Source organism: Ranitomeya variabilis, chromosome 4, assembly GCF_051348905.1.
Source record: "Ranitomeya variabilis isolate aRanVar5 chromosome 4, aRanVar5.hap1, whole genome shotgun sequence".
Lineage (NCBI taxonomy): Eukaryota > Metazoa > Chordata > Amphibia > Anura > Dendrobatidae > Ranitomeya > Ranitomeya variabilis.
In genome coordinates this window covers 594,548,872-594,572,242 of record NC_135235.1, presented here as the reverse complement: position 1 = coordinate 594,572,242, position 23,371 = coordinate 594,548,872, and the positions used below count along the sequence as shown (strand labels likewise).

The window sequence follows — 23,371 nt, the reverse complement described above, 5'->3', positions numbered from 1 at the left end:
ATGAAATGAAGACACAGACAGTATATGGGCATTTCACCATCCAACAGCTCATCATAATGCACAATTCCACCTGCTTTGGAGGTGGTAGTGGTCCCCTCACCTCTTGGGCCCCTTTGCAGCTGCCCAGGTTGCACCAATGGTATGTCCGCCACTGCAATCAGTAAGGGCTGTCCCACACGTCCAGATAATTCCGGTAATCGGTACCGGAGTTATCCGTGTCCGTGTGCCTGGGAACTCACTCTTTATTTTAAACACTATTATTCATATTTTCTCTGCAGCAAACGCTGCTACAGGGAACATATGAATGGCGGCTTCAGCACCAGTGGGGGGGACAGCGCTTACTGTAGCGCTGTCTCCGGCACGCCACACGGACCCCAGACGGAGAAGGTCCGTGTGTGGTCCGTGTTTTACACGGACCCATTGACTCTATTGGGTCCGTGTAATACGTGCGCTCCCACGAACACTGACATGTCTCCGTGTTTGGCACACGGAGACACGGTCCGCAAAAAAATCAATGACATCTGCACAGATGCATTGATTTTTATGGGTCTACGTGTGTCAGTGGCTCCGGTACGTGAGGAAACTGTCACCTCACGTACCGGAGCCACTGACGTGTGAAACTGGCCTAAAGGGGATACACCCCAGTAGTTCTCACAGCAACCAGCTGCAATGATTGTGGCCAAGCCAAAGCTCTACGCATATGGCTGTGCAGGTAAATGCTGGGAGTACTGCGCAGCGCTGCAACCCCTTTTGTATAAGTAGCAGTGGGTGTCCTAACAAAGCAAAAAGTGATGGGAAATACTTCTGAAGTCCCCTCTGCCCTGCATATTTCTGATCAATCAATAACACCACAAACACAAAAATAATTGCAAAACACCGCAAACTATATTTACAAACCAAAAAAAAAATAATAATTTCACATGGCAGAAAACATAACTTAAAAAATAAAATGGAAAATAAATAGAACGATCTGGAACAAAGTCATGAAATAAATACAATGTCAATATGAATAACAGGCATGTGAGGGACACAGTGGAGCAGGGGGTCCCAATGATTAATACTGAGTGATCAGGACTGATAAATACGGAAGGGGTAGACGCCATGTAAACCTGCCCCCCTCTCCTCAGCGAATCAGCACGTGTCAATATAGGGATGGATGGAGATTCGCCCAGTAGAAATGAACTTAAATGACAATGCACCCCATTTTAAGAAGCCAGTGGAGAGTGATGGAGGGGTTACGGGGTGGAATTATTTTTTCTACCACGATCTTGATGTTAGTTCTGATCTTAGCTCAAGTCGATGATATATAACTGTCTGTCCGAAATTAAGAACGTGACATTAGTATGTCCACACGTATCAGAAATGCTGCAATTTTCAATGAAGAGGGGGGTTACATTTTCTGCAACGTACACGAGGATTCACAACAGGGTGTGTACGGACCCTTAAAAGTCCTGTATATGTAGCAATCAATTAAAGATAGAATGGGTAGGCATCCCCTGAAGGAGCAAATGGCATCCATACAGCATTTGGAGTAGTGCAAGAAAAAAAAAGTCACATATCCTTTCACAGTGTGTTCATACATAGTGGGGAGAGGGAGGTCATTCCAGATCTTCAGTTTGCATTGATGTATAAAAAGGACATCTCAGTGTATCCCAAAATACACAAGCCGTATATAATGGCGCAAACATCCAAGAACAGTCATTTCCACACTATATCTGAGGCTTCTACAATTTGTAGGGAAGATCTTCCAGATCCACATCCAGTGCAGACACATTTCATTTGCTAAAGTCATTAGCAGATGTATAAAAATCCATATTTTTTTGTAATCATTTTTTAAATAAAATTAAAAGAAAATAATATATAGATATAAAAAGTGACCATGTGAAACAAAACTGATGGAAATTCCATGGAAAGCAAATCTGGAAAAAAGTCAGATTAAGGCAAGAATGTGCATCCAGGAAGGGGTGATGCAGCCCTTAGAGGTAATCCTATGTACACACGGGCTCCAGAGAAACAAAACCATCCGTCTGAGGTCTTTGCTATTAATTATGTGGCAAAAAAAAAAAAAAGTACAGAGATGTGAAAAATAATATATAGAATATTCCCAGTGATTCACACACACACGGGGAAAAAAAAAAGGCCCAAAAATAATAAAGAAAATAATTCCATGGGCTTCTCAAGTTAAGATCAGACTCTCGCTGTTTTTGGTCCTTGAGGATAAATCAATCAGTCAATGCCAAAAATATAAATCTGTATACAAAAGAACATTCCCGGAGATTCGGCTACAGTATATATAAAAAAAAGAAGAGTTTTAGGATCACTCGAAAATACATTCACAGTTTCTGTAGAGTTCACGGACACTTTTCAGACGATATGTAGCAGCTTGTGAGTACTTGGTGGATGCTTCAGGAACCTCCAGGGCTGCAACAAGAAACATTTCACATTTAGACAAATACTTGGGGTGGACAGTTCCTCAAAATTAGACAAGAGCTACACTGTAACATAAAGATGGAAATTGCACACGTTGTGACCCCACCACTACAGTTGAAAAGAAAGTCCACTAAATCTGTAGGATTTTTTGGTCAAAGGTCACACACAAAGTGGTAAAAGACTAACCTGGCTGTTTCTTTACAGCCCAATGGCAGCAATAAGATTCCATGCCGAAAAGTCACAAACAACTCAGATTAATGTATTTTGCGGTCAAATATTTACCCCATTATAAAATTGTAATTTTATAGTAACAGAATGGTTATTACACAAAGCCCCCAATCTACTTCTAGATCTCCCATTACAACTCCGGGCGCTTGTTCCTATTAAAGAGAAGTTCGCACTTACGTCTTGAAACTCTGTTAAGGTCTTTTCTCATTTGGTCCAACACCTCGCTTGGCTATCCGCCGATTTACATTCTGTTTTCCTGCAGGAAAGGACATAGATATTACACAAAAATCCATTTGGTTTCAAGTATAAGTCATTATCAATAATAGAAACTGTCTATAGGATAGGTGATAACTTTTTGATTGTAGAACCCATTGGACCCTGACTAAACCTAAAAAAGTAGCACAGAAATATACCTGGCAATATCTGGCAACCCTACAGACAACGAAAGGAGCGGTGGTGAGATTCCATAAGACCACATTCACATGTTCAGTATTTTACATCAGTATCTGTAAGCCAAAACCAGGAGTGGGTGATAAATACAGAAGTGGTGACGTGTTTCTATTATACTTTTTCTCCGATTGTCCACTTCTGATTTTGGTTTGCAAATACTGTCCAAATACTTAATGGAACAACCAGTTTCTGGGATTAGTGACAGTCCCAATGGTAGGTCCTAATGATCAGCAAGTTATCACCTATCCACGAAGATGGGAATGAAACATTCATTTTAATAATACACACTAATTTATTTCACTTAATGAGGACATAATAATGAAATTAAGGAAATGTACAACAGTGAATAACTATATAATACTAGAACATCTAAGACACTACACGGTAGCAGAAGAATCTACGGCTGTGCCCATTAGTCCAAATGTAGGATTAATATGGGGTATAATATTACCTTCAGAAGATGCATCGGATCCCTGGTTGACTGGAGGATTGCTGACAGCGAGTGGTGCTCCAGCTGGTGTTGGTGGCTGCTCGTAAGGCCTAAAGAGGTTCCAACGAGGATCCACCTCACATGGATACATCACATTATTGGTCAGTTCTGACGGACCTGACTTGACAGAAGGCCTCTCCAGGTTGTGCATGTTGACATGACTAGGGTGAATTCTCCTGAGTATGTCAGCATTGGTGTAATTGCTGCTAGAGGCAGGCAGTGGCATACCTTGTGCGATTCTCTTTGCGAAGGGGCTGAGCTCCCCCGGAGATCTGGTAAATGGGTTTTCACCAAACAATGATGGCATCATATGACAAGAGTGTTGGGAGCCATTCAAGTTTCCACTGCTGGTCTGGGTGTTTGGTGGCCAGGGAAAAAGGTTTTGTTCAGGTTGTGGCAGCCTTTCTAACAAGTTGCAGATGTTCTGAAGATCGCCCTGCAGGCACCTATAGCTGCCGACCTGCTGGCCACTTTGAAATTTATTCTCTTGCCCGATGTTTTTACAGTCAGTTTCTGATTTAGTTACCTTGTTCGACTGTGCAGGTGCCCGTTTGGGTTTCTCATGGTTGGATACCTTTGTACTGGTCGGTGCAGACGTTTTTATCCTAGCACCGTCCAGCGGCATAGGAGACACATCCACCCCTTTTAAAGCTGAGGGACAACCGGTGCGCCTCATTTTTAGAACAAATCCTGGGTTTTTACTCTTGCTACCATTTATGTGAAGGAGATCATGTTTTTGTTTGTGGGACAGTTTCTGGTGTAAGGTCAACAGCTCAGGGTATAAGGTGTTGTAAGAACAGTAGAGGCAGGCATGCACGGGGAATAAGGCACGGTCATATAAAGTGGCAGGTGTGTTCTGTGTTTTCACAGATAAGTCCAAAGGAACAGGTTCAAGATCCTCTACTGTGTGAGGTGCAGAGACTGGACTTTCCTCAGAGGTCTCTTCGTTTGAGCACATTTCAGGGTCTAAGGTTTCCTCACAAGCTAGTGAAATCTCCTCCATACTACTGGGTGACCTCGGCTGCACTTCCTCCGGCTCTTTCTTGACGATGTCAAACAGCTCCCATTTGAAGCGTTGGTTTGTGTTCACCAGTTTGTTGCGCAAGGCCGACATCCTCCTGGGAGGTTTGGCAGACAGAATGTCCTCTTTGGTATCAGCGATGAGTTTCTTGCTTACTTGGACGTTGGTCTGAGGATGATCTGGGGACTTCTTATTTAATTGTAAACTCTTACTGATGCTCCTCACACGGGCATTAGATTCTCCAGGCTTAAATTTGTGATGTCTCTCCAAGTGATACCTCAGGGAAGTTTTCTGTGCAGCAGCATAATCACAAAAGTCACATTTGTACGGCTTTTCACCTGTCAAAGAATAAAATTGTTAGAAGGCAAACAATTGGCAAGTACAAATGACAGACCTAAATCTTCAGCCAGCAAAAGACAAGCATTTATGAAGTGCTAGCATCTTACTTAAGGTAATCCTAAATTAACTGGTACTATTGTGGCAGAAATTGGTTCTGAATTACCGGATTGCATACTGCAAACTATACTACCATCAAAATGGGGGGAGGGGAACACATTTTAGATGGTTTTTAATACAAAAAATTTCTACTACTAAAAGTAAGCTATTGAAGCATTATGAACACGATACTCTGTATAGAAATAATGTGTCCGATTGGTAGCAGTCTGATGGCTGGGGCACCAATGATCACAAAAAAGGAGGTCCCTAATGTAGTGAGCATGTGCTACTCCTCTGAGCCATTCATGCACTCATTGACCTAATTTCTTGTGATCAGTGGGTGTCTCCATTGTTGCACTCCAATAATCAGACACTAAGAACATGTCAACAGTAAACCCAAGTTTCTGATCACAAGATAACAGGTCAAAGAGGAGTGGTAGAGCTCATGGTTGTCCACCAATCCTTTCACAAATTATGGGAGTGCCAAAGAGCTGAATACAGCACACAGCTATCATTGGCAAAACAGTGAGGCCGGGTGCACACAATCCGGAAGTAACAGCGCTTTGGACGCAGCACATTTTTAGCGTGTCCAAAGCGCTGCCGTCTACTGAACGGATTCACAGCGTTCATTACATTCTATGACATTGACATGCTGCGGTCTGGAAAGACGCACCACATGTCAGTCTCCGCGAGTGATCCACGGGTGTCTGTGGACACATAGTGGTCGATTTCTTGAAATCCATCCACTATGCTGTAATAGCTAGCCAATGTGGGTTTGACACTGCACAAGTGTCCAACTCGCAGCAATTCCGGATCGTGTGCACATACCCTGAATTGTGGCGGCCTCATATGTTCACTACCGCTCCACTCATGCAGTGGATTCTGGGACTCCTATTTTCATGATTGGTGCAGCTTCCAGCTATCAGACACTCATCTTTCCTGTGGATATTTTGAATTTGGGGAAGCCACTTTACAAAGCCATTTACCTGTATGGGTCCTGAGATGAATGTTGAGGTAATAGTTTGAGCGAAAGCTCTTTCCACAGAAACTGCATTCCTTAGAAGCTTGAAGGCCTTTGGTTTTTGGTATGGTTTGTCCATCATCAATTTTCTCTTCTAATTTAGAAAAAAAAAAACAATACATGAGTGGATTAAAAAGGATTCCTCTATTACACATGTCACAAAATAAAAATAATAAAATAAAATGTATTACCAGCCAAGCATAGAACATGGATCCAACAGAAAGATATAAAGTTAATACTAACAGAGGTGTAATGCTATTACGTGGGGACTCTGGTATGTATGAGGCCTATGGATGAAGTATACCCACTCACACATTTTTTTTTTGTCTAAAAAACAAAACAAAACACTATTGTATGTGAAAAACCCCATGAACTAAAATGGTCACAGATAGAACTTGTACAAGAATCACAGGCGACTGAATGAGGCCTGAAAGTATTACGTTTACCCACATGCACCACTAGAGGACGATCTAAGCATCTAAATGATTAACATGGAAAAGGTGACAGCAGAATGTGGATGCATCATTGTTACGGAAATAGCTGGGATTTCCTTCTTCATTTTAGAAAACCTAAATATGACCTACACAATTCACGTCCATAGTGCACTAAGTATTTTGGGTACTTTTGAGTGAGGAATTATGTGAGACAGATGCCACAGTACTAGCATTGCATAGTTTCTTACCACTCATTAGGTCATCTCCTCCCACACCTTCTGATTCAGACACTTCCTCCATCTTGACAATCTCCCGGTCCTCCACACTGGCTGGAGTATCTGGAGAGCTTGCAGGCAGCAGTCCTTCAATGTGACTCATGGATGAGGATTCAGAATCACTCCTATCCTTTTTGTGGACACGAGAATGCACCACAATCTGTTGGTAGGTCCTAAACACCCTCCCGCAGTCAATGCAGAACAGGCTTTTATCCTTCTCGCTCTTAACCTTCACTTCCTCTTGTCTTTTTGGGGTTTCAGACTCCACCAGATCTTGTGAAGGAGCTGCTTTAGCACAGTCCTCACTTTTGGCAGTGTCCATATTCCCGAGGGGGACAGACTGACTCATCTTTCCCTTATTCAAGGTATCCGTGATCTCATCCTTCTCAGAATCAGTTTCCATGTTGACTTCAGGGGATGGCTCCTTAACACGACCAAAGCTTAGAGCCACTTTGCCTTTTGTTGCCAGCTGCCAAGCTTGGTAGGTGATGAAGGGGTCCAGTTCTTTGATAGATTTGTTGGATGGCTCAGGCTCTTTGGCTTTTGGCTTTAGATTTAGGAAACCTAAGAATTCTGCCTTCTGGACATTTTCTTGTTCTTTCTTGGCGGCAGACTCTGTACGAATCTCCGCATTTGCTCCTTTACTGTGCATCTTATTATGCTCCAACAAGGATTTTTTATCATGGAAGTGGAAACCACACACCATGCAGATTTTATAGGATGAGGTGACATTTTTGACCACCTGATCTTGAACAACCTCATTTATAGTAGTGGGAGTCTCCAGAACCGCTGGTTTATTTTTCCCTCCTGTTCGGGTGGAATGAGTCCGCTTATGGTTTTTTAGAAACCATGGTTCTTTGAATCTCCTACCACAAATATTGCAAGAGAATAGGTAGGATTCTTTGTGCTTCTTCATGTGGGCTTCCAAGTCGGCTAAGTCAGTAAAGGTCTCATCACATACCTGACAGTTAAACACTTCACTGTCATCCTTTTTATCCTGCTTTGCGGAACCCTTCACGATCTTTCTGCGCTTATCCTTGGGGCCAAGATACTCCTCTTCAACACAAAGGACAGTAGGTTCAATCAACGTTGTTTTATGAGAGGTCAGAACATGTGTTCCAAGTTCCTCGTGAGTCCTATAGGTCTCATTGCAAAACATACAATCAAAAGTCCCTTCTCCTTCGACTGGTATCAGAATGCCCTCCTGGGAGAAGTGTCGCTTCTTAAATCGGATGGTACGGGCACTTTCCATTTTGGAGCAGACAGCACTAGCGATGACTTCAGGACTGTCAACAAATTCAGTCAGAGACTGATTGGGCATTGTTGGTGCCAGCTTTAAAATGAAATATGGCAATTTTGCCCTTTTAGATCAAAACAAAAGATATAGGCAACACATGGATTGAGAAGGGCACAAGTGTCGCTGCTAAGGCACAAGTCAGAGATAGGTCATTCTTGGGTCATTCTTAGGCCACAAATGGATAAGATAGAATGGTCCAGACAGACGATACAGACATTTCCAGCAAAGGCCAGGTGAAAAATCAATGAAAAAAATAATCCATAACAGCCAGACCTGTAAATATAGAAAGTAAAAAGGTTAGTACAGGAACCTCAGACTGTCCAATAAACAATATTAAATATAAATATTTGTGTTTTAACACCGCTAACTTTTATTGGTATTTGTATATCCGTTGGGACACGTATACAGATTTGTTAATGTAAAGTCTACATACATACAGGTAGGTATACAATTTCTGAAAATAATATATATTTTACACACACTTGTGTTTTAGTAAATAATAATATAACATTTCTGAAAAAAAAAAAAAATTCTCCCTGTGTTTGCGTGGGTTTCCTCCCACATTCCAAGGACATACTGATAGGCATTCTGGAATGAGCCCCATCATGGACAGTCCGATAATGTCTGTGAAGGGCTGTGGAATTAATGGTGCTATATAGATGAGTAAAATCTATAAATTATATATGTATATATTTTATTTTGCACATTTATATAGTGCCATTAATTCCACAGCCCTTCACAGACATTATCGGACTGTCCCCGATGGGGCTCACAATCTAGAATCCCTATAAGTATGTTCTTGGAATGTGGGAGGAAACCCACGCAAACACACATTATTGGTCATAAATTACAGTAACAAAATCTGTATACTTGTCCCCACAGATATGCAAATATTCATAAAAGGTAGCAGCTGTAAAACACAAAGCAAAGGCTGGGTGCACAAGAAGTATCCACTCCAACAACAATGTCCTTTTTTCTGAAGATACTGATTTCCCCCCCCCCCCCCCCCCGCCATAATTAACATATGCTTGGAGGACACCTCCACACCCCTCATAGGTTGTTGAATTAGACAACCTTTCCATGAAACACCAATTCTATACATAAGTAGTAGCAGGCTGAAAGTATGTACTAACATAAATAATGCAATACATTAGAATTATATTGGCTAAGATATATTTTAAGATAGAAATATAGCTAAAAATATATATATTCAGAGGATATCATAATGTCAAATTATTCAGTTACATGTAAAAGCCAGAAGTGTGTACTTTTCCTAATAATTCCTAATACAGACCAGTTCTACTACTGCTAAGAAGATCCAATTAGGAAACACCAAAGGGAAACCACTCCACACACAGCTCATAGGAAAATGGCTTCCTCACTCCAAGCTGCCACTAGCCAGCCTCTATTGTTGTGGCAACTCCAGCAAACTTTTCTCCCAGCTCAGGAGATAATGGAATCAGATGTAAATGAAGTTGGCTGCTTGCTTTAGAAGGTGTGATGTGGTTTCCCTTTGTGAGTCACTAGATGGAAGGTAGAAGAACAGCAAAAAAAAGGGAAGAAACAGAAACTACTGCAAGCTACAAGAAATTACCAAAATGTATCATCAACACCCCCCTTCCCTTCCTCTACACTATAGACACACACCAGGGTGGGCTGGCAGACATATTGCAGAATAGTAGAGCCCAGTCCAGTCACAGTGTGGAGTTTACACCAACACCAGTGGGGGCAGCAGTATTGTCAGATCACTATTCTGTATGTAGGATTAGTCAGCATGTCACCAAAAAAAAAAAAAAAAAACACAGGAAAGAAGAGCTGTAACAGCCAAATCCCCCCACCACCAATTACCACAGTCACTCACTTATTAGGATTCAACACTAATCATAAAAAAACCATCCTAGAACTGCAACTCCCAGCAGCTCCTGCCTCGGTGACTGCAGGAGAACTCCCCAATACAAACCTGCCCAAATCAAGTGCTAATTACAGACGCCACTGAGGAGGAGGCTGCACCGCTCGGGTTTCCTGTTGATCTCTTTCTTCCAGAGGACACTAGAAGAAGCCTTCACTTCCCAATGCCACCACCTCCTCCTCCTCCTCCATTGTGCTCTATACATGCCCGTACCTCCACTGGGGACAGCAAGGAAAACTTTATCTGCCGCTAACCTAATTACCGCCCCACCACCCCCACTGCCCCCTGATGGGGAGAAGAGGAGGACAGCGGTATATACAGCAGCAGGGGTACAGGTGGTCTACAGCGGGAGACATGCAGGATGTGGGGGACTTGCAGAAGTGGCAGCCAGGATGGATGCTGCCGGTGATTACCTGCTCGGTGCTGGCAGCTCTACCTGCAGCTGCGTCCTCCTCCTCCTGCTCCTCCTCCTCCTCCTTCTGTTCTTCTTCTCATATTTGGGAGGCTGTGCGGTGTCTTATACTTCCTGGCTGTGGGGAGCTCTTATACTGTGGCCGTGCTCAAGTCTCCGCCTCCTCCTCATCCTCTTTCTATTCTGCACCCCTCGCCTGCCAATCATGGAGGACCAGGTGTGTTGTGTACACTGTATGTGCACAGTGGGGGGCTACCTGCAGAAACCTGGAATTCTTTAAAGTGGAAAACTTAAAGAATTACCATCTATCTATCTATTTATCTATCTATCTATATATATATAAAGCAAAAGTAGCCAAATATGTGCTGCTTCTCTCACCAATGCTTTATTATGGAGGATTTCTTTTTATATTTCTTTTTTTCAAGATGCCTTATGTTCTGGTTATAACATTTTTTTTCTCAGATATTTTTCTTTTTATTAAATACTGGAAAAGATGAATGTTACACGTGTAATGGAAGCTTTGGCGGAAGCAATGAAATATTCTTGAAATTCAGGTGTTTGGGTTTTTTTTTACGTGCAAAAAAATAATTGCTGAAAGAAGAAGATTCAGGCGATGTTCACACAGTGCGTAAATGTATATATATTTTTTAAATAGTGATGTGATTTCATGAACATTTATTCCCACCGAGCTTGTAGAACTGCATTTTTGGCTTTTTTTTCCCCCCCATAAACTGATAATGGGAGCACTGCAGGGGCTGGAGGGATATTAATAAGGGAGGAATGCTGTATTGTAATACTACATAGAATTTTCAACATTTTAATATAATTATTATTATGCAAGTGACTGTTGGTTGGATAGGAAACCTTCACACTGGTGGGTTACACAATATTTTACATGTGCGACATCCTGTACCTCATGTTTTCATTAATTATCTGTTATCTAAAATGCTCATTTATACCCAAGTGTAACTAACCCCTCGCTGACCCACAACTAATAATCCCAATCCCAATTGTAGTGAAATTCCTTTCATTCAGCATTGGATAATCTGCCACTATAAATGGTATTTTGCCTGACCAGAAGTGAGAAAACACAGTCCCAATGAGGAAATAGTGTGCTAGATTCTGTGATCTGTATCTCCAGCTCTGATCTTACCTTCTGAGGGAACAGTATGCTCTTTTGTAACCATTTATATACATGTGTGAAATGACCTAAAAGAGTTTAAGCCAATAAATAAATAATATCACTTCTGAGGAGGAGACATTGTCTAATATCTGATATAATCAATTCTTTGTAGAGAAGGTGCCACTTAGCTGCAGACCCCTCCAGTGTCCTTGTTCTGTTCAGACAGCCCCATTGTCCTCCTTGTGAAGTTGATTATATTAGCCTGGTATCAGTCTGGATCATTGTTGTATATCACACATTGCTTAACTTTATCATCATTATTACTGCCTGCCACTACTGTAGCAGTGGACTATGTAATCATGTGTATTAGGTGTTCAGCTGGGTCCAGAGGGGGGCATATTTGAGGGACTGGGGGGTCTTCTGACCCCAACTTATGTTTTATATATGCTTACGAGGCACTTAGTTTGAGTCAGGAAACCTGCAGTAAGTCCGGGCATTGAGGTCCACAACATGGACCATGAAGACTACAAGGCAGTTAGTTTGGGTCAGGAGACCTGTAGTAAGTCCAGGCATTGAGGTCCACAACATGGACCATGAAGACTACAAGGCAGTTAGTTTGGGTCAGGAGACCTGTAGTAAGCCCAGGCATTGAGGTCCACAACATGGACCATGAAGCCTAGGAGGCAGTTAGTTTGAGTCAGGAGACCTGTAGGAAGTCCAGGCATTGAGGTCCACAACATGGACCATGAAGACTACGAGGCAGTTAGTTTGGGTCAGGAGACCTGTAGTAAGTCCAGGCATTGAGGTCCACAACATGGACCATGAAGCCTAGGAGGCAGTTAGTTTGAGTCAGGAGAACTGTAGTAAGTCCAGGCATTGAGGCCCACAACATGGACCATGAAATACAGCCACCTGAAGAGGGCTTTTCTGTGAACATTCTTGCAGCAGATGTCAGGGAGAAAATGGATGGGATATGTTGAATTTGTTCTATCTTTTGTTCTCAGGGGAGATAAGTCAAAGCCACATATGTCATGAAACAGCTTTGCCGTTCAGAATACATGTACCCTCGGGTGAGCTGAGTGTGCATGTGTATGGAGTGGTTACGAGTTTTTTATAAATGTTCTCATACTCGTATCATGTTCTCATACACTTTATGCAGTTAATAGCCCTCTGTGTCTGTACTGTTACATACTTAGGCAGTTAACTGGTTCATGCAGCTTTACATGAACACCCGATTCTTACACTATGGCTGGTCCAAATAACTAAAGCAATTGTTACCATCCACCTCTCGTGTCTCCCCTTTTCCTCATAGTTTGTAAGCTTGCGAGCAGGGCCCTCATTCCTCCTGGTATCTATTTTGAACTGTGATTTCTGTTATGCTGTAATGTCTATTGTCTGTACAAGTCCCCTCTATAAGTTGTAAAGTGCTGCGGAATATGTTGGCGCTATATGAATAAAATTATTATTATTATTATTAAGAAGAATTTAGGCCACAAACACATATTATAATGATAAAACAACCTAGGATTTCAACTTGGCCCATCCTTTGTTTTCTTGGACATGAGTGTAGCTACAGGGGGTGCAGAAGAAGAAGTCACACCCAAGCCCTGGTGCCTGAGGGGGGTCTGGAATTCTCTCTGCTACATAACAAATGGCACATAACAGGTGAAGGCCCTGTGCTAGATTTTACATTGGGGCCTAGAGGTTTCAAGTTTATCCTCTGAATATAAGCAGTTCCAGAGGTGTCTGATGGTCATAGGGGATCTTGTTTAGAAGTTATACCACTTCTCTATGAAATATGTAACGTGATAAAAACATACCATGACAAATACAGTACATGGTTTGTGTAGTGTTATATGTATACACACACTCAAATAAGATATATATATATGTATGTATACATATATTTAGCACACATTACGTCTCCAGTATAAATGCATATATATAGTTAGATACATGGGCCTACTGTGTGCTGTGATTCTATGTAAAAGATAAATCTATCTACATCTGCTCTAAATCCACCAAATTCTGGTGGAAGCCTCTAGATCTACTTGCTGTTGGTCCACACAGTAAAAAAAAAACCCATAAAGAGACAGTGCATCTTTCTGATACAAAGAAGAACAAAGGGTTTATTCTATGCCCAAAATAAATGACCATTCGGCTCCAATAATGAGCCAAACCAGTACAACAACTTTTCAGCTTGAAGAAGGCTCACTGGAGCCGAAACGTCATTTAACTTTGGCATGGCTTATACTGTGAATTCTTGTTTGTATCACAAGGACCGGCTGCATTTTTTGTGTTAAAAAAAAAATATATATATATATATATATATATATATATATATATATATATATATATATATATATATATGTATATATACACTCACCGGCCACTTTATTAGGTACACCATGCTAGTAACGGGTTGGACCCCCTTTTGCCTTCAGAACTGCCTCAATTCTTCGTGGCATAGATTCAACAAGGTGCTGGAAGCATTCCTCAGAGATTTTGGTCCATATTGACATGATGGCATCACACAGTTGCCGCAGATTTGTCGGCTGCACATCCCAAAGATGCTCCATACAAGGCAGGATGGATCCATGCTTTCATGTTGTTTACGCCAAATTCTGACCCTACCATCCGAATGTCGCAGCAGAAATCGAGACTCATCAGACCAAGCAACGTTTTTCCAATCTTCTACTGTCCAATTTCGATGAGCTTGTACAAATTGTAGCCTCAGTTTCCTGTTCTTAGCTGAAAGGAGTGGTACCCGGTGGTCTTCTGCTGCTGTAGCCCATCTGCCTCAAAGTTCGACGCACTGTGCGTTCAGAGATGCTCTTAGGCCTACCTTGGTTGTAACGGGTGGCGATTTGAGTCACTGTTGCCTTTCTATCAGCTCGAACCAGTCTGCCCATTCTCCTCTGACCTCTGGCATCAACAAGGCATTTCCGCCCACAGAACTGCCGCTCACTGGATTTTTTTTCTTTTTCGGACCATTCTCTGTAAACCCTAGAGATGGTTGTGCGTGAAAATCCCAGTAGATCAGCAGTTTCTGAAATACTCAGACCAGCCCTTCTGGCACCAACAACCATGCCACGTTCAAAGGCACTCAAATCACCTTTCTTCCCCATACTGATGCTCGGTTTGAACTGCAGGAGATTGTCTTGACCATGTCTACATGCCTAAATGCACTGAGTTGCCGCCATGTGATTGGCTGATTAGAAATTAAGTGTTAACAAGAAGTTGGACAGGTGTACCTAATAAAGTGGCCAGTGAGTGTATATATATATATATATATATATATATATATATATATATATATATATATATATACTCTGTGTTCTTGCTCAAGTCTCCTCCTCATCCTCTTTCTATTCTGAACCCCTCGCCTGCCAATCATGGAGGACCAGGTGTGTTGTGTACACTGTATGTGCACAGTGGGGGGCTACCTGCTGAAACCAGACATATAGTGGTAGGATGACATTCTTTAGGGTGAAAGAATTACCGCTATCTACATATACATGCAATATATATATATATATATATATATATATATATATATATATATAATCTTCTTCTTCTATTTGTCGGTAAAGCAAAAATAGCCCAATATGTGTGGGGGTTTTTTAATAACGAAAACTTTTTTTTTTATGAAAATTTCTGTCACCCGATATATTACACACAGTCCATAAAATGTATAGCACATTGCATGCTTTATTATGGAGGGTTTATTTTTTACTCGGTCATACATTTTTATCACAATGCAGTATATTCTGGTTATAGCATTGTTTTCAGATTTTTTTTCTTTAAATACAGGAGAACATCAATGTTACACATGTAATGGAAGCACAAGCAGAATAGCTTGAGAGGAAGCAAGGAAATATTCTGAAACTCATGAGGTTTTTTTTTTTACATGCAAAAAAATAGTCATTACAACCTGAGTGATCTGTTTCAAGTGTTTATTTCTGTTAATGTTGATGATTATGGCTTGCGTGTGCATGTTGTGCATGTGTTCATTTCTATACATTATTAATGTGAGCTATGTATATTTTATGTGTTTATATGTGTCGGTATGTTATAATGCATTTGTGGATTATTAGGTGAACCTGGTATGTGTTGAATATGTACAGTATATAACATTTTCTATAGCTGTTATATATGCATGTGTATGTATGTGTAATGTATGTGTGTGTTATTTGTAGTGTATACATGATGTCTTTGTGCCAGTCGCCATATGCCTTAGGATATGATCACACACAGTTTTGTTCACACACAGTTTTTTGAGGAGTTTAAAAAAATCAACTAGTTTTTCAAGTTTATACCATTCAGAAAATATTCTTACGTTGGAGAAGTTTTTTTTATTCCTGAAATGGATTTGAAGAGGGTTTTTTTTTTTTTTTTTATCTCAGAAGCGTTTTCCACAGTTTTCAATTTGACTGTGTCTAGTCTGGTGCAAAATGAATCAGGATCCACTTCAAAGACGTGACATGCACTTTTTTTCCATCAGGAGTTTTCTTAACACTCTTCATAAAAAAAAAATGCTCAAAAAGCTTCTTATAGGAGCAGCAAAGTGGATTCCTCATAGAAATGAACATTTTTTTAAAAAAAAACATTATTTTAGGGGGATTTTGGAGTAGATTTGCTCAAAAAAACTTTGTGGAAAACAGAAAAAATTGGAGTCCGGCTCAACAGGACTGGATTTTCCTTTTCTTTTTCTTTTTCAAAAGAAAATATAGTGCATACAAAGGAAAAATTTACATGGTCGACATAACCCAGTCGACGCGTTTCGACTGCACTAGGCAGTCTTACTCATGAGTAAGTCCAGAACTTAAAACATTGTCCGAAACGTAACACATTGCCCAAGACTCCGAACATTGCAACGGAGCAGAAACCCTTTTACGAGCCAATAAAAACAATCTCTCCCGATCATGGGCCTGTTTATATCCCTACTGATTGGTTTATGCTGGCAAAAAAAAATTGTGGTCAGCAGCACAATGACAGAAACGTCTGGTGTATGGGGGACAGTACGATCATCTTAATAATTTTGTGCCGGCAGACAAAATTCACCGTGTATATAATCAGTTAATGGGCCGAAATAGTAATCGGATATGGGGGTAACATATCTTTGATGGGAACAAGAGGATCAGCCATAGGGAAATCCAGCAGGTCTGACAAAAGTCAGGGGAAGGATGAGATGCACATCAGAAGGATTTGTCCGCCTTTCATCGAATGCGTGTAGCCACCTTGACATGCATATTCTTATATTTTCCTTTATGAAACCATTACAGAATTATGTGATCTGTCTTCAGTGTCTTTGAATTTTCCCTCCGCAATACGGCAGTCACATGGCATAAATACTGCTCTTTGTATGCTGCTATATGCGTCCATCGTTCCTCTCACACCTATAGTAAATTACATAATGGCTGATACTTATCAGTAATAGCACCTCAGGCTGTGTATTTAATAGGAACATCCCTTTAATTTGATCTAATAATCCAGCACCAGTTTCCGAAAAAAATAAGTGCATGATGGAGGCTTAATCTCTGGTAGCGTTTTTTTATTTGTGCGTCTTTCTATTCTTATTATTTTTATATTAATTTCTATGGCAGTCCATAATTTATCACACGATGATGGACTAAAGGAAATTTACTCTATATATTTTGCTGTAAAACGATGTCTATCTCTATACTAATAGGTCACCGTGATAAGAAGGGGTGATAATGGAGTAATAGGGCGTGATAATAGCGCAAGTTGCAAGACATATTGTTGACTTTCTGTATTTATTTAGCTATGACAGGAGCAGAACTATACCCAGTTCAATATCCATAAGGGAACAAAATGGCTGTCGCTCTCCATGGTTAAGCTGAGGATAACTAGATAAAGCCAGTCATAGAAATGGTCTAATTTTTTTTTTTTTTTTTATTTCTAGCACTAAATTGAAGCACAGAGCAATAAAGAAGAGCTCTTCTTCTTCTTTCCCCATACAACACTTCTTCCATCTGTCACTGTCATTATTTCCTCAGATCTGACAGGATCTTATATAGGCTCAGAGTTTATTTACCGTGCATGCGCACAGTTCTACCGCGGGGACGCGCTTCTCTCTTAGCATAGGAAGACGCGCTCTCACTGTGTCACGTGAGCGGAAGCGCGCTCCCGCCGTGGGCAGTTGTGATCTCTCACCATTGGGCTATTGTTTTTTTTTTTTAATTTCCGAGGGCGGGAAACACAGAGGTCATGTCATGTGACCTGGGCTAAGTGCAGCTGATAATGGTGGCAATGGCTGCTTGTGAATGATGTGGACATTATAATGATCAGATTGTAGTGAATTATAACGATTCCTTTATATCCTGGGGATATAATGAACATATGATACTCTGGTTATAAAATAACCATATATTATAATATGCCAGCTAAAAATAAAAGCCAAAATTGGCTTGAAAACAGAATAAAGATATTCTGACAGAAAAATAAAAGAAATACATATTTCTGCACTTTTGTGAGGAGAAATTATCTAATTTTATCATGAAGTGTCATTCAAACCCACTCTTGTGTCTTTTAAAAAAAAAATGTCCTTGTAAAAACTCAAATTTCATATGTATTTTTGCTAAGTGTTTTTTATTATTTTATATGCATTTTTTTTAATAACATAGCTTATGAAAAAACACGTTAAAAAACACCATATCCAGAGCATGCTTGCAATTGGAGGACACAAAAAATGAGCAAATGTTAAAAAAAAAAAAACAATAAAACACTTACTTTCACCTTGACTTGAAAAATGCAGAAAAAACTACAGAAATTAAAAAAATGCTTTTTGTAACATGGCCCAAAAGTAGTCAAACATTGAGCAGATGAGAACTACAAATAAGAAATACAAGTGCTCGACGCCAACATTTATTGTACATTGCCAAATCTTCCAATATTTTTTGTACATCAAAATCACAGATTTTTTGTGGTGTTTGTGGGGGTCATAACATAGATGATTGCATCACAGAGATTGGCAGAAGGAAGGTTTGAGGTCGGTTTCACACATCTGTGCTCCACATGCCAAGTACATGCTGAAATGTTTGGACCAACAGCGACTTTCCTGACCCAAATTCATCTGCCTTAGTCCATGTTCACACGATCAGTATTTTATATCAGTATTTTTCAGCCCAAACTAGGAGTGGAACAAGAGGAAAAGTGTAATAGAAACACGTCACCACTTCTGTATTTATCACCCCCTCCTGGTTTTGACTTACCGATACTGAGGTAAAATACTGACCAAATACTGAACGTGTGAATATGGCCTTCTAGGCACTTATGAGACTATTAAGTTTATGTCAGGAAATCCGGGTCCAGGCCGTGAAACACAGAAATGTGAAACCGGCCTAATTTTGGTAATTTTTGAATTTCTGATCCCTATTTTTTACATTAACCCCTTCACGACCTTGGGATTTTCTGTTTTCATTTTTTGCTCCCCTTCTTCCCAGAGCCATAGCTTTGTTTTATTTTTCCATCAATATGGCTATGTGAGGGCTTTTTTTTTGCGGGACGATATGTACTTTTGAACGACACCATTGATTTTACCATATACCGTACAGGAAAGTGGGGAAAAAATTCCAAGTGCAGTGAAATTGCAAAAAAAGTGCAATTCCACAATTATTTTTGGGATTTTATTTACCATGTGAACTAAATGCTAAAAACTGATCTGCCATTATGATTCTCCAGGTCATTACAAGTTCGCAGATACCAAACATGTATAGGTTCTTTTTAATTTATGTGGTGAAAAAAAAATCCAAAGTTTGTAGAAAAAAAATGGCTCCATTTTCCAAGACTCATAGCGTCTCCATTTTTTCAGGATTTTCAGCTAGTTGAGGGCTCATTTCTTGCATGCCGAGCTGATAATTTTATCGATGCCATTTTGGGGTAGAAATTATGTTTTGATAGCCTGTTATTGCATTTTATTGCAATACTGCAGTGAGCAAAATATGTAATTCTAGGGTTTTGATTTGTTTTCTCATTACGCCGTTTACCGATTGGATTATTTTTTTTATATTTTGATAGATCAGACGTTTCTGAATGTGAATGAGGCAAAATGGGGGTGATTTTTTTGTTTTGTTAATATTTTGAAAAAAAATTATTGTTTTTACTTGCTTCAATAGTCTCCATAGGAAACTTGAAGCTGCAATCTTCTGATCGCTTGTGCTACACATAGCAGGGCTTCAGTCCTGCCATGTATAGCAGAAATGATCATCTGCCATGTGCCAGCGCTCGTAGCAGATCAACAATGACATGCACAGGGGTATCCTGCAGACCCCCTGGTTGTCGTGCTAACCAATAGGTGCCCCGCAATCATGTGACGGGTGCAGATTGGCAGGTTTAGTGACGCGTTTCAATCGCGTTCATGTTAAGTGCTGCTTACGGAGACTGGTTTCATATTAAACAATTGATCCCTACATTTTGCTAAAATAAAATACGTGAATTATTTAGCCTTTTTTCATTTCTTAGATATATGGCCAGTACATTCATGGGTGGATTGTACGCTGGAGTGAAACATTTTTACTTATTTTTCATAACCATAACATCAATTTCTACACTGGAAAAGTCAGCAACTGGTGAGATGTCTAAAATGTCACCCATTTGTCTGATACTGTTATATTATGTGTATTTTACCTGCACTAAAACAAGGGAAAATTTTGCAGCAGCTTCATCCCGTGTGGACTTGCACTAGAGTATGTTTCAACAGAGGATTATGAAGCTGATCATACCCAGAATGTGTGTCCACAATGAATTTTTAGTGAGTTTTTGATGTTGCAGATTTTCCATAGCATTTCTGCACCAATTAGGTTACTTGTGTTTTTTTTTACATGTGTTTTTATCACGATTTTCACTCTTTGATATGTCATGTGTTAAATAAAGCTTCTTTATTTTATCCTTTCTGGTATTTGGCTTTGACAACATTTTATGTGCGGATTACATGCGTTTTTTGTAAGTTTTTTACCTGCAGATTTTCCTTTTCTAATGAAAGAAAACGAGAAATTGACATGTTACAGACTTGAATCACTCACCGCAGGTCAGTTTATACTGCGTAAAGAAAAAAGTGGGCAAGACATTTCTATAAATTTCACAGTGGGCAGGAAATTTCTATAAATCCTGTACACTTTGCTAGAACTGTAAGGCTATGTTCACACGTTGCGTTTTTTCAGTGTTTTTTTAATGCAAATTTTCAGCTGCGTTTTACAGAAGCAACAAAGTCTATGAGATTTTCAGAAATCTCATGCATACAGCTTATTTTTTTCCTGAGTATTTTGTGCAATACCTTAGTTTTTGCAAAATGCAGCATGTCACTTCTTTCAGTGTTTTTTCAGCGTATTTCACCCATTGCCAGTTCAAAAAACGCAACGTGTGAACACATAGCATAAGATGCGTCGCTTTTGACACAGCATCAAAATCTAATTTTTGGCACACAGCCTAACATTATGGCACATTGAGTTTGTTGAGGAATCATAAGGAGCGAGTACACTCCGAAAGAGACGCATGAAAAAAAAAAATAAAAAAAAAAATGCTAAAAAAAGTCTTCCTTATTCATTTCTGTTGTAAAACTGCTTGCATGTCATATGTTCAGTCTTTTGATCTCTTTTCTTCTGCTATAGTTTTTGAAAAATAGAGCAATAATACACCAGGATGCAATGTCCCAGGACAGGAAGACAAATATGCTAGGAATATGTTAAAATATATGATCCTTATTATAAATCCAAATCACTAAAATTAAAAACAAACAGGAATGACAAAAATATTGCACAGATTTAAATAAGGAATGGGAAAAATATAAATGTCAATACTGATGAGAAAATAAGATGCACAGGTGCAGGACTAAGTATATAGGTGAAGAAAAGTGCAAGTGCTTCTATATTCAAAAATCGTCCCACCATCTGAAAATGTATGTATTTATTGGTTTCAGCAAGTGTTAAGGTTTTGAAAAATGCCTGATGGATTAACAAGACAGTGCATGTCTCTTCTTGAAAACAACTTCTTTTGATAAATGCTCCAAACTAGTAACTGTCCAAGCAAAAAAAGCTTAAGAGAAATCAAAAAACTTTCCAAAAACGCTTCAGGAAACAAAAAACTCTCCAAAGAAGCAGCATTTCTTGAATTGATTTCCAATAGAAAACTTTTGATTTTTGACTACTTCAAATAAACTCCATTTGGGTATGCGCACATGATGTCTAACTCCGGTGTACCCACATCTCTTCTTTAGTGTTTTTCCTAAAGCATTTTTATAGATAGATAGATAGATAGATAGATAGATAGATAGATAGATAGATAGATAGATAGATAGATAGATAGATAGATAGATAGTTAAAAAAAACAAATCCTTTTTCAAGCCTGAGAAAGGATTTGTTTTATCCGAAACGTTGCCACGCCACAGGGCATTAGGCATTAAAGCCCTCTTTTTTAAATCTTCTTGTGCTGTTTCACTTTTTGTTCACTATATATATATATATATATATATATATATATATATATATATGTACGGTATCTATAATATAACGGTAGGAGCGTCACTCTGTCCGAAGCCTTTATGGACTGCGAAAGCGCGACGCTCCTAGCGTTAAGGTACCTTCACACGAAGCGACGCTGCAGCGATAGCGACAACGATGCCGATCGCTGCAGCGTCGCTGTTTGGTCGCTGGAGAGCTGTCACACAGACCGCTCTCCAGCGACCAACGATGCCGAGGTCCCCGGGTAACCAGGGTAAACATCGGGTTGCTAAGCGCAGGGCCGCGCTTAGTAACCCGATGTTTACCCTGGTTACCAGCGTAAAAGTAAAAATAACAAACAGTACATGCTCACCTGCGCGTCCCCCGGCGTCCGCTTCCTGCACTGTGTGAGCGCCGGCCCCTAACAGCAGAGCGGTGACGTCACCGCTGTGCTTTTACTTTCACTTTAGGGCCGGCGCTCAGTCAGAGCAGGAAGCGGACGCCGGGGGGACGCGCAGGTGAGCATGTACTGTTTGTTATTTTTACTTTTACGCTGGTAACCAGGGACTGCATCTTCAAGAAAATGGCGCCGGAAAGCGCGGACTGCGCAGGCACCGATTCCGGGAGCAGGGGAACATTTATGAGAAAGAAACAGGGGGCGTGTGGACACGATCCCGCACTGATGATGCTGTGGCAGTTCATGCCACAGCAATTTCTTACTTACACCACCTGATTCCGGCCCATGAATGTCCCTCTGCTCCCGGAATCGGCACCTGCGCAGTCCGTGCTTTCCGGAGCCATTTTCTTGAAGACTGCAGTGTGTCTTCAAGAAAATGGCGCTGGAAAGCGCTGACTGCGCAGGCGCCGATTCCGGGAGCAGGAGAACATTTATGAGTCGGAAACGGGGCGTGTGGACACGATCCCGCACTGATGATGCTGTGGCACTTCATGCCACAGCAATTTCTTACTTACGCCACCTTATTCCGGGCCATGAATGTCCCCCTGCTCCCGGAATCGGCGCCTGCGCAGTCCGCGCTTTCCGCCGCCATTTTCTTGGATACTGCAGTGTGTCTTCAAGAAAATGGCGCCGGAAAGCGTGGACTGCGCAGGCGCCGATTCCGGGAGCACAGGGACATTTATCAGCCGGAAACGGGGCGTGTGGACAGATCCCGCACTCAGGACGCAGCAATTCAAACTTACGCCACCTGATTCCGGGGCCATGAATGTCCCTCAATGGGGGTGCAGGATGGCAGCAGCACATGACAGAATCGGGGCTCAGGATGGGAGCAGCACATGACACAATAGGGGTGCAGGATGGGAGCAGCACATGACAGAATGGGGGAGCAGGATGGCAGCAGCACATGACAGGATGGGAGCAGCACATGACAG

The 23,371-nt window shown here is 40.7% G+C and overlaps 1 protein-coding gene across 1 annotated transcript; it reads right to left on the bottom strand.

Moving 5' to 3' along the window:
* Nucleotides 1-863: 863 nt before the first annotated feature.
* ZNF217 (zinc finger protein 217) lies at nucleotides 864-10,507 on the bottom strand. The gene is made up of 6 exons (XM_077253206.1): nucleotides 10,404-10,507; nucleotides 6,758-8,354; nucleotides 6,041-6,169; nucleotides 3,560-4,957; nucleotides 2,836-2,914; nucleotides 864-2,421 (listed from the first exon to the last, which is right to left on the bottom strand). Exons 2-5 carry the CDS (start codon nucleotides 8,103-8,105, stop codon nucleotides 2,850-2,852), a joined length of 2,940 nt encoding a protein of 979 aa, XP_077109321.1. The 5' UTR covers nucleotides 8,106-8,354; nucleotides 10,404-10,507; the 3' UTR covers nucleotides 864-2,421; nucleotides 2,836-2,849.
* Nucleotides 10,508-23,371: the final 12,864 nt, after the last annotated feature.